At 43.7% G+C, this 12,308-nt stretch overlaps 1 protein-coding gene across 1 annotated transcript in view; it reads left to right on the top strand.

Moving 5' to 3' along the window:
* The window catches only part of SCFD2 (sec1 family domain containing 2), a gene marked incomplete at its 5' end in the record, with an annotated part of 202,620 nt that overhangs the window by 181,794 nt on the left and 8,518 nt on the right, over positions 1-12,308 (top strand). Inside the window, 2 exons of the mRNA XM_009642330.2 lie at positions 6,761-6,906; positions 10,426-10,560. Coding sequence (XP_009640625.2) covers positions 6,761-6,906; positions 10,426-10,560 — 281 coding nt within the window. The remainder of the gene's footprint in view (positions 1-6,760; positions 6,907-10,425; positions 10,561-12,308) is intronic.

The following is a 12,308-nucleotide window of genomic DNA, read 5'->3' as shown; positions in this document are numbered from 1 at the left end:
ACGCCGCTATGTTTTTATTCTCCATGTGCCAATCAGATCGTAAATGACATTTATGGAAATGCAGAGCTGACCTTCTCTGGTGTGTGGCTTTTCAGGTAATCCCTTTGATTTATTCTGAAGTTTCAGACTTCAGCTGGAGGCCTACAGTGACCCTCCGTGCAAACCTTGGGTTTCAGAAAGGTTCAAATCAGATGTTGCTAATAATTGAGGTAGCAAAACTTTCTGCTTTGATTTTTAACATCGTATACATTTTCCCTCCCTTTTCTAATGGTTTTCCCGTATGCTGGTGTTCTTTGCTTTCCTCCTCCCCTCTGTCTTTCTGCTTGCTAACGTTTGCCGTCTGATATTCGGTGCTGTGCTGACGCTGCTCAAGGCCGGGGCTGGGAAATCCCAAGTTTGTGCTCTGGCTGTGATGCTGACCTCTTGGACACCTCAGAGGAGTTTTGGCCTCTTAGCATCTGGTGCGCAAATGACTTGCCTCTCCCCAAGGAGGGCTGTGGGGACGGAGTGGTTTCGCAGAGGTGTGGTTCAAGCTGCATTCGGCCTCCCAGATGCGATGAAGGGCTGAGGCAAGGGGCCATCGCAGGAAGGGGGGAGGGAAGAGGGAGGGTGAGGAAAGGGGTTGAATGGGGATGACAGCTTAGAAATCTGCTGTGGCTGCTGGTAGGGGATGGGGCAAGCATCCCAAGGCTGTGGGTGGGGACAGGTTATCTCTGCCCCTTCCTCAGCTGATGAGCTCCTGCCCCTCTATGCCAGCAGCACTGACACACTGCTTTGCCAGGGCTTCAGCAAAATGGACCTGTTATATTTCTTATAACTTCCATCTATTTTTGACTAAGTGCCTGTTTTCTTGGGATTTTAATTCACCTTTGGATTCAAAATACCATTTTGAAAAATCTTTCAGCTTCTTCCCTGTTTTCTTTTACCCTTCTTTTTCTCTAATGCAGTCAGTAGTGCCCAAATCGCTTGCTAATGTCAGAAGAGCCAGCCCTGTTTTGAACTCAGCCCGATGTAGCATTGACTTGGCCTTCAGCATTTCAAGGTTGCCCAGGGGCTTGCTCCTCGCCCAGAGCTGCCAGCAGCACAGACATGGCATGCTCGCGCTGGGGCTGCGGAGGACCAAGGGAGCACAGAGCAGGATCCTCCCCATCCCTGGGGACAGAGACACACCACCTGCTGCGGGGAAGCTGGCACAGGCACCACTGTGTCTGCCCCTCTGGATGCTCTCTTCTCAAGGGCAGGGGAACGCACACGTCTTCCATCATCCCCCAAAATGGAGTCTATTCTAATGGAGTCAATTCTGATTTTTCACCTTTTGCTGGCATTGCTATTGGGCAATGACAGATGTCTTCTATTCTGGCCCATCCTTCCCTGTCCCACCATGTCACACTCACTTACCAGCTTCCCTTTTAGATGCAGCAGAGAGCACGATTTAATACAAATCTGATTTAAGAATAAAGATTCAAATGTATGGCAGAATCCATCGGGAAGAAAGGTGAGAGAAGAATTCCACAAATTTCATCTTAGTTTTGGTTTTTTACACGTTTTTTTTTTCCCTTGCAAAAACCAGCCATGGTCTTGTGTAACCATATGCATTCATACCTACTTTTTCATAACGATCTTAATGCATGAATATATCAAACCCATTATAAAACATATGGCTGTGGGTATACAGATACATGCTTTTAGATTTATCTGCTGGAAAAAAGAAGGGCCCCCATTGCTATGCTATCATCTAAAGTACAAAAATAGACGATTTCATTAGTTTAATATCATAGTGCTGTATTTTGAGTTCTGACCCTCAGGGCACCGCATATCTCTGTTCTTTCTCTGTCTTTCGCTGACAAGCAAATTAACTCTGCATATCTAGAAAATAGCTTGCATAATGCAATCCTGATGCTGGATTTTCTCTTCTTCAAAGTACCAGTTTTCTGGTTTAACTCATGCTTCAGTGTGTGCTTCTAAAATGGCTTGGCTGCTCTGCCAGCTCCATTCCAGGGTCTGCAGGGTTTATATTGGGGTTTTTTTCTGTAAATGGGCCGAAGAGAGGGCCTGTAGAGAGAACCTAAGGTAAAGAGAGTCTAAGTTAATACCAGTAAAACAGAGTAAAGTGGAAGCTTTCAGCTTTCCTAAATTTTCAGCTTTGTAAGAATCATAGCCTTTCAGTGGTGTCTTGGAAGTATCGAAGACCTTCACAAAGGGTTAATAATTCTCCTACTGCTTTAGAGAAAGAACAAGTTTGTGTATAACGCCTGGACCACGTACCAAAAGAGACAAAGCACAGTGAAAGTTTTTCTGATACACAGGTCTGAAATTCTCGTTTGTTGCATTCAGGGAGGGAATAATCAGTCATGTGCCACTGTAAAATTATAGATCTTGTGGGTTCATAATGTCTGTGTCCTTTTTTTAAAGTATCTTCCTTACAGTTTCAGAAATCAGTAGAGAAACTGGTCCAGTTTGGTTTCTGGGTCACCCCAGACTGTTGAGAAGAGCATCTCCATTCTCCTCTTTTCAAGCTTCTTGTGAAAATGGATTAGTTCTGGTACTAACGGTTATGCAGATGTGTAGCTTAGGAGGAGATGTGTTCTCTCTGATGAAGAAGTTCAAAAGTAGGTCAAAAAGATGGGCTGGCAGTCTCATCCTGTTTGGCAGTAGATGCAGCTCCTGACACTCTGACTCCCCTCAAATTCAGTGCAAGTGGATGGAAGCAGAACAGAAGCAATATAGATGAGGTGGGGCACCACTTCCCCCAGAACCGGGTTGTGTTCTTCACAGTGATGTTAACAATGATTTTTATTTTTCCACTACTGGGCTTCTTCAAGTCTGACAGGAAAGCAATATCCCCAGATTTCATTTAAATGCCTTTTCCCATAATATAATAGGGCTTGGGAGTCAAAGGAATTCATTCAGCATGCTCTCCTAATGCTGTTTAACTTCCCATGAAAAAACAGTAACAGGAAGAGTTGTTTTAATTAGCACATGAGCTGTGCAGCAGCTAATGTATTCCACCTCGTCATTGTTGTAAAAGGAGCAGATTTCTTGGTAGCATGAAGCGGGCAGAGAAGAGGGATTGTGTTCTGCTCTCCATATGCGCACACAGCCCCATTCACGGGGAAGGTGTGAACGGGAGGTGATTTGTAGCCGCCTGCCATTTGTACAACACAAGCTTCTGTTGTTCTCCAGCCTGGAGAGAAACCCGGCTCCCCTCTTCAAACCTCCAGCAGTGTGACAGGTAGGCAGCAGCCTTTGGAGAACCTGAGATTTTTGTTATTAATCTCAACAACAAGATGGCAAAGAAAACTTTATTTTTAATATACATTTAAAAAAAAGAACTGGATTTCAGGCTGGAAAAAGAGCGCCATGACTTCCCCAGACGTGATATTTCTTGATCCAAAGTCCTGAGGAAGCCACACTTTAGAGAAACCTTTGAAAGTACAGCTCTTTTCCCTCCATCTGTCAGCCTTAAACTGGCACTGGACCAGAGCTTCAACTCCACATGCTCCCCCGCTCCAAACTGGGTCCAGCACCGTGCTCTGCCGGGGAGACTGGAAGCGCGCATTGACCCGCCACTCCAGTGCTCCTCGAGATGTGCTCCCGTCTGCACGGTTGAGCACGGAGGGTGAAGAGCTGCTGGCACACTGCATGGCATGCCGGGGGTCTTGTTTTGGTTTGGGCGACGGTGATGGAGCGATGTGGCCTGTTAAACAGATGGTGAGGGTGAACGGTTTCATGGTCTGCTCCAGCCCACGAGTGTGTCAGCACTTCGCTGTAAAGCAAAGCCCAAGCTCCAGGCAGCATTTCCCTGGCCATGAGGTTCGAGCAGTGAGTGATGCTAGAGAGGCTGCGCTTCACCGGGAAATTGCTCCAGAGAAGGTTGACCCACTAACAAAGAGCAAAGTGGGGTGCGCTGGGCCAGGCAAGGTGGGGAGCATCACGGGGGCTTCCAGCCGCAAAGCCAGAACACGTCCACTGGAAACTGCCCTGCAGTTCCAGAAGTGGGAAGTGACAAGCTGGTTTGAAACGTCTTGGATTTCAAACAAGGGTCAAAAGACTCTTGTTAAAATAAAGAGAGAGAGAGAGAGAGAGGGAAGTGATGCCAAGAGCAGAAGGAAACAAATACTTCTTTTCACAAGAAAAATAACTGTAGGGCCAAAACAAAAGGCTTTTAAATGGTCCAAGAAAATAAACAATTAAGAAAAAAATGTGTGCAAAGCAAAGCAAACTTGATGTGATCTTTACCTTGCCTGAACTTGTTTAATGCGGGGGGACTTGCGTTCACTAGCGAAAGGAAACATTCAAGAGGTGGCTTGGCCAAAAGCAATGGCTATTGCTGATAAAGGATTAAAGAGAGGACAAAGAAAATATAACTACTTACATTGGCTAGGAGCTGCTTATCTCTAATGTGGCTAAAACAGGGAAAGCTTGTCTCTCGGAGAGAAGAAAAATCTAGTAATACAATAATGATATATGGTGCTTCATTTTCATTTTCATTTGCAAAATGCTTTATAAATGTTAACTATTAAATATGCACAGCCTCTGAGTTGGGAGCTAACAGGGACTGCCCTGCTTTCTCATTCCTGTGTTTTCCCATGGGCAGGGTAAAAGCACACCGACAATACAAGATCTCTGAATATTTTGCCTGTGCTAGTGATAAATATAAATCAGGATTTATCACCTCAGGCTTTATTTATCGACCTCATATGTGCAGGACATGTTCATTTTCACTTTTTTCAGCTGTTGGATGCCATTCCCTTGCATATAAACCAGCAAAAGATCATAGAATCATAGAATCGTTTAGGTTGGAAAAGGCCTTTAAGATCATCAAGTCCAACTGTTAACCTAACACTGCCATCCCACCACTAAACCATGTCCCTGAGCACCTCGTCTGCTGGTCTCGCAGATCACTCACAGGAGCCATCTCTCTGGTTTCAGGAGCTCCAGTGGAGTGGGGTAATGAGCTGCAGAGCAGGGTTTGCATTCAGGGCTTTCACTGACAACACACAGGCTCCTCGGCCAAATGAAAAACTGAGCTTTGGTCAATCAGAGTATCGGAGCACGCAGATCTTGCATGGACATAACAACAAAAATAGTTCTGTAAGTTATTTTGCACTCATTTAAAAAAATAAATCAATAATTTCAAGAGCTCTGTACAAAAATATATGAGTGTCTGCCTTAAAATTACAACATGGGAGTCACCGAGGCCCGGTTTGTGTTCGCTTCGTTGCTTTGTTGGGTTATAGTGGCACAAATCCTCAGCAGCTTGGTTTGACGTAGCCCTGCACGGTCATTTTATCTGTTCTGCTGCACCAGCTGGGGAGCTGACTTGGAGCCTTTCAACAAATAATATTCAGACAAATGAAAGCTCAGTGTCTGATCACCATCTTGTAGGCATAGTTTCAAACCTCTGTAAGTCCATGTGTGTGTGTATATGTTATATATATATTCTGCTGTACAGAATGCAAAGATGCAAAAGAGTGATGCAGATTAGCTATTACAAATTCCCTGTAAATTTTGAAAGCACCGCCCTTTTTGTTGTTTCTTTAGTGCGTAAGAATTCTGTCCTCTGTCAGTTGTAGAGAAAAGCTTGTTCAGGTTTTGGTGTCTGTTTTCAGCGCCGGGCTCCGCTGGTGCAGTGTGATGCGAGCTGGCAGCTGCTGGGACCGGCAGGGAGACCCCATCCTCTCAGCAGGGTTCTGCACAGACGTAAAGGTTTGCCAGTGCAGGTCTGATTGTAGCACTGGGGGTGGACACACAAACCACTGCAGCAGCAACCCCTGGAGAAGGCACTGGCGATAAGCCAGGGTGAGGGTGTGTTTGTGCATGAGTGTGACAAGAAGGGTTATTTTGTGCTGGATCTTCCACCACGGGGATGAGGATACACAGGAGAAGAGAGGCAGGCAGAGGTGTCAAAAGGTGTATAGTCATGTTGACAGGGTCAACATACAAACACCAGGCGACCCAGTGATCACTGACTTGGATAATTCTCATCAGCAGGTCAGCTTGAGAAAGCATTTTTTCTACGCCTCTGTGCAATAAAGGTCCTGTGGTAAGGGGGATGGAGCCAAGGATAAGAATTTCTCTTTGCCAGGACACTGCCTGGCCACCTGGAGAGACCTTTTACATGGTCCTCTAAATGGAGTTTGGCCTCAGTGGAAGATAAGCATTATATCGTAGCAGAAGTGCTTTGGAAAAATACATTAAAAGTAGTAACTGTGCCACTTTGAGGGATAAGGACTTTTTTTGTGATAATATAGCTCTTAAGAATCTGTAGCTATCATTTCTGCTGTAGTTAGCATGGACTTTTCCCATTTTTCTTGTCGCAAAGGTAGGAAATGCGGTTAGAGTCAGCAGGCTGCCAACTGGGGCCTGGATATGATGCCTGAGGAGCAATTCCCCTCTTCATGGCTGTTTCACCCCAGGGAGACCAGCAAACCAGCTGGCTCTTTCTACATGGGGCTCTTCTTTGGGGCCCACTAGCATGTTTGCTGTGGAGATGAAATCACTGTATGATCTAGGTTACAAATGTGGTTAGAGAGGTGCTGTTTGCTTTGCTTGCTCTCTAGGATTTATGGCTTCTTGCTTAACTACAGAGACTCGTGCCGCGCTGAGGACATGCTGTCTAACAAGCCCCTGAGTTTCTAGAATATAACATAATGAAACTAATTTAAAATTTCCTCCCAGTTATTCTTTTGCTTCTGCTTATTATTAAAACACTTGAAAGTTTTTCACTTGCTCAGCTCGTGTTTCTTTATTTCTTTAGGCTGTGACTCATCGCTGAACCTGACATCTCAGAAAGCCACAGATGCGGTGGACGATATCTTTCAGTCCCTCAGGGATATTGCAAGAGCTCGACTGCACATGAAACAGTTTAATTCCGTACATAATCCAGGCAGCAACACCCACCAGGCAAGTGGATCTTACTTTTCCCTGTGTATGTTATTTCTCTAGCATCCTGTCAAAATTACAGCACTAATTTTGCTGATGTGCTAATCCTATATGTGGTCTGCCCATGTGGAAGATATTTAAGCATAGATTTTTATAACTGACCTAATTATCAAGAACTTCCTCAAGTTCTTCATCCGAACTCAGCCATATCAGTGTCAATGTCAACAAAGAATTGTCTGAGGAAGAAATTAGGGGTTTGCTCTGCAGCGCTGTGATATGACGTAAATGCCTGCAAAAGGCAGGGCTAGGTCAAGATGATCCTGGACTAAGAGCTCTCATGGCACAGCAAAGCAGGATGCCTGCATCCCTACAGCAGCTATATTCCTGTGTATTGTCTCTCCCATCACTGTAAACATGAGGGGCACTCCCTTTTGTAAACAGGTGAAAAATGCAGCTTTTGTTTCTAAAATATGAACACTCGAACTACGGTATTATTATAGATCATCGCGACTAATACACAGTGTTTTTCTCTCCATCTCTCCTGAAGTGTTTTAACTTTTTCAGTTAAAAATGGAGTTTTACAATGGAAAGCACATACAGTGATTTAGAGAGACACTGTAAAACTGGATTCCAGCCTTCAGCCAGAAAAAAATCCTTCCAAACTCATAAGTATGTGGTGGGACCAGCAAAGGGATGTAGTTCAAACTAAGCAATGCTTTCTAACAACAGGAATCGGGAGAATTGCAAAATGTCACTGGAAAGCTAAGGTGGAGAAAACCTGTTACTGAAGCCTTCTGGCATTTAGGATCAGTCTGGTGTCTGAAATGGGGAAAATTGTTAAATGCTTAATACAGTTCAGTGTGGGGTGCGGGGGGGTGTCAGTCGGATGATAAGAATATGCCCTCTAAACGTTTACTGGAAGTATAATTAGCATCAGTAGGGTCTTTGGATGTAAGCCAGGTTGTTTGCTTAGGGCTAAGTGCCAGAAAGCAGTAAGGGATGCATTAACACCTTGCAGCCCCCTAATCTGGCTATGCGATGGATTTAAGTGCTTGAATAGGACCAACCTTGTGCTGAGGGCAGGTCGGGAGGCTTAGAGTAGCAGAAATAAGCAGGCAGTTTTGGCGGGGGGGTTCCTGCCTGGCTTAGTGCTATTGGAATGGGTTTAGCCTGTAGGTGGTTTTCTGCTTTATCTGTTAGGAGCTGGGAAGACTCCATTTCTTGTTAAGACGCCAAAAAAAGGTTTCTGTAGATAAGAGGGAACTACGTAGCCTCTTAGAAGGACTTTTTGTAGCATTGGAGTTTATATGTCTTACATAAAATGATGCATGAATGTTTTAATCAGGTTGTCAAACCACTTGGTGTAGCAACCAAGTAGTAGTGCAAGAAGGTAGTATTTATTTTGCCTGATATTGTAGCTACTGTTATTTTCCTTTCATCTTGATCTCAGGTGTATTCCTCCCTTCCTCCGTCCCTCTCTTCCTCCCTCTCTCCTTCCACCCCTCCCTCTCCTTTTCTTGTTCTCTTAATTTCTCTCTCTTTTTCTCTCCTTTTCTCCTTATAATCTTGTCTGAGGTATGTCCCATAGCTACTGAGGTTTTTAACAACTATTTTAAACACAGTTTGTACCCTGCCGAAATTTAAAGTTGATAAAAGTTTCGTTATATGAGTTAGAAATCAATGCAGCTCTTGAGGGTTGTACAAAAAGTAAAGTAAAAACTCCCTAACAATATAATAGACAAATTTCAAGTCAGAAAAGATTCTGAGAATATTTGAAACTATCATAGCTTAAAAAAGGTAAGTGATCTAAAAGGTAAGTTACCTAAAAGGACAGATAGCATCTGCCTTTTAGTATCCATGTAGCCGAATTGGATCATTTTGAAGGGCACTGAGTTTTGGTGCTGAAAATTTAGACATGCAAAATCATAGCACATTTTTAACATCTTTTGAGTACATAGTTTTGTCTGAAGTCAGATAATATTTTTCTTTTAATTTCATGCACTAAGCCCCTCTGTTTAACTGTGATTTGATCTCTACTCCAAAAATATTTCATTCCTAATGTCTTTCTGTTCCTCATCTATGAAGATATTAAACAGATTTTTATACATAGGACTTCATGCCTGCATGTGTATTTTCAAACAGTTGTTTATTGCGTGACTAGATTTGACACAAATCTTGGCATCTTCTCCTAAAAGATCCTGCAGCTCATGTCTGCTGTAATTTGCTTTGTTGGCTCAATTAAAAATTATGCACGTGTTGTGAGAAGAACTAGATGAGTTGTGTAAATCTTAGTTGACAGGATTGTATTCAAAAACCGTAAGTTTTGTTTCTCACTGTAAAGTGTTGGATGAAAAACATTTTTTTAATTACTCCAGAAAATTTTAGTTTCGAGCCAAGCAGCTTGCTTTTTATTTTCCGTCCATTTTTATGTTTAACTTGCATGATGTCTCTTGTAGATATCATCTTTACGAAATTAATGATGTTACATTTGATTCCCTTAAGAAATCTAGATGATGATGTATACCTGGGCTAGTCCCAAAGGAAAACAAATGTACTAATTTGAAAGCTGCTAATTTTCTAAGACTGTTGTGCTTCTTGAAGCAATTGTGGTTCCTTTCCAGTTTGGGCAAAGTTGAAAGCAGCAAAACAAAACTCCATCTGTAAAACAAGTAAGGTCGAATTTTCATTAAAGAGCATCTTTCTACAAGTCCCTAAAATTTTTGTCTTACAATTTTTTTCAGGATGGCAGAGTGGTTTGAACTTTGGTAAGGGAATGTGGAAATTTCTAGGTGACTAATTCATATTCAGCACAGGTTTGTGGACCCTGAAGAGGACTCAGGGCGGATCATCTGGAAGTGGATCTTCCAGGATGCTGACCATTTGTAGCTTCACATGTTCCACTTTTCCTGGTCCCTAACTTCTCTGAAGCTCTGACACGCGTGATATCGGTGGGGTTATTTGGCCTATTTTTCTCAAGGTTTTCCACAGGTGGAAGTATTATGTAGAGTGCCCTGGCTGTAGAAGCTGAAGGACTAACAGGGACTCCTTAGCTCTGCTCTCCCATGAGGGACAAACAGGCAGGTTGGCCTCTTCCCAGCCCTGCTGATATCCAGGCTTTGGGGCTGACATGACACCTGCGGGAAGGCAAGAGTGGTCAGTAAGCAACCCCTCCTAAAAATCCCTGTATTAAGTCTTTGTAAAATCATTACAAAGGGAATGAGAACTTCTGGGTGCATGGTGGGCGCCAGAGTGTCATCCCTATGGCTATCCCTTTCTGTACTACCTTCAGAAAGATTCCAGAGAAACTAGAAGCCCCCTTGCTTCCTTGCCTGCCTTTACTCATATAATACACATGGGGCAGAGTAAACGTGTGGCTGTCTTCACGTCTTTTCAGCTGCTTCAATAATTTTTTAACTCTCTGAATGGTTTCCTTTCTAGGATAATTATTTTTGTTACCTTTAGTGGAAATAAAACGTTTGGAAGAGCAGTTGCACCAAGTCTAAACAGCTCTACTCACAGTGTGTTGTTCTTTCTGTGCAGGCTTCTTACAAACCGCTGCTGAAACAGGTCGTGGAAGAGATCTGTAATCCTGATCGACCTGATCCTGTTGATATTGAGCACATGTCATCAGGCCTCACCGATCTCCTTAAAACTGGATTCAGCATGTTCATGAAGGTAAACTAGGCTTCCCAAGCTCATCTGTAAGATTTTCCTGAGGTCATAGCATCATACAGCAGTATCTGATTTTACGAATTGGAGTTGCTATTGTTCAGCAGAACGGAAGGGGCCATTAGGAGAGTTAAATCCTTGCAGGGGGGCAGGGAATAGTTTGAGGCACCGCATTAGACTGGACACCTAAATAAGGGTGATGCTGGCCACCTAAATAAGGATGATATGTCTGAGAGGAGGCAATGCGGCTGTGCTAAAGGGAAGTCTTACCTCACATACCTCTTGGAGCAATTCAGAGGCACCCGCCAAGCAAATTGATAAGTGAGTGCCAGTTATGATAACCTACCTGGATTTCCAAAAGGCATTCCACAAGGCACCTCAACAAAGGATTCTGAGGACACCGAGCAGCCTTGAGAAAGAGAGAAGTATGGACGGTCAGGTCTCACAGGGGAGGAAGGTCGTCAGGGGAGCTCCATATTCAGTGCCTTTTCTGTAACTTGATAAGGTTCAGCTTGCAGTGGGGAGGAAGGAAGCCTATTAGTCAGAAATTGCCTTATGCATGCTTTTAGCCTGTTTTAAGACAGTCTTTCTACAAGAGCTTACTCTGCTTTACAAATTAGCCTGTGCTAAGTGTTCGTTAAATGTCTACACAGATGAAGGGTGGAGTAGCTAGCCTGCTGCACGTTCAGCTCTCTCCTCCTCCATATCCTGAGTTCTCCGTTGAAGAGTATTATGTAAAAGTATGAAGTATATTACAGCAATATGTACCTGTAAGCACCTGCAAGCACCTGCATCTCTGCTAGTAAGAAAAATATCCTACTGTAAGGAATATCTAACAGATGAGCAAGTGAATGTTATGTAGGATGAATATTACATAGGTGTCATCACATACCTCACAAATGTGTCTGTGCTTGCTCATTCAGTTTGTAGCCTGGCTTGTTGGCGAGTGCTCAATTATTACATGAATGGCTTTCTGACCAGCCTGTATTTCTCGCACAAGAGGATCTTCTCCACTTACTGCATCATCAGAACTGTAATTATTTCATAAGCTTCCTTACATTTTTATTTCTTCCTCAATGCCTGAATATAAATGCCAACTCACATAAACATGCTTTGGTAAGTGATGGACTCAGACATGTTCATCCAGGACAGACTTTTAAAGATATTGCTCATCCAGAAGTTGTTTCTCTGGTGGATGTGTTTGGTTTGAAGCTTAGGGAAGGTGAAGGGAAAAGGCCTCTCTGCCACAAGGATTCCCCTTTTGGCTGCTGCTCTAGAACACATGTGGTTTATGACAATCTGAGCTTGGTATCATTGATACCAAGTGCCTTGCATGGCAGTCTAGATTCTGGTGATTGATGTGTTTTCTTTTTTCCAGTTATTCAGCTAAACTAACTCATTTCTGGTTGGGCACGAATACCAGATGCATTGGTGCTGGTGTCCTGGTTGGCAGAGATAGCCCTCGTGGGACAGTAGAAGTTGTTTCTGCTGACTTCCCCCACAGCAAGAGGCTGTGTTTTGTGATCTGCCATGAGAACAAACCTGTCCTCCAACCCCTTCCTGTTTTAGAGTTTTATTGACTGCTGTCACCCCACATTCCCATCTCCCCCTCTCCTTCTCCTCCATGCAGACACATGTGCCAGCAAAGAGCCCTCTAACCATCAGCATCCTGAGGAAATGCAGTAGTGGTGGGCTCGGAGCTGGAGAGAAGGCTGATGTCCAGATGGGATGCTCTGCTAGCTCAGGGAACCATT

The sequence above is a fragment of the Egretta garzetta genome, unplaced genomic scaffold (genome assembly GCF_000687185.1).
Source record: "Egretta garzetta isolate BGI_Z169 unplaced genomic scaffold, ASM68718v1 scaffold557, whole genome shotgun sequence".
In the NCBI taxonomy this organism is placed as follows: Eukaryota; Metazoa; Chordata; class Aves; order Pelecaniformes; family Ardeidae; genus Egretta; species Egretta garzetta.
This window is presented reverse-complemented; position numbering and strand designations above follow the sequence as displayed.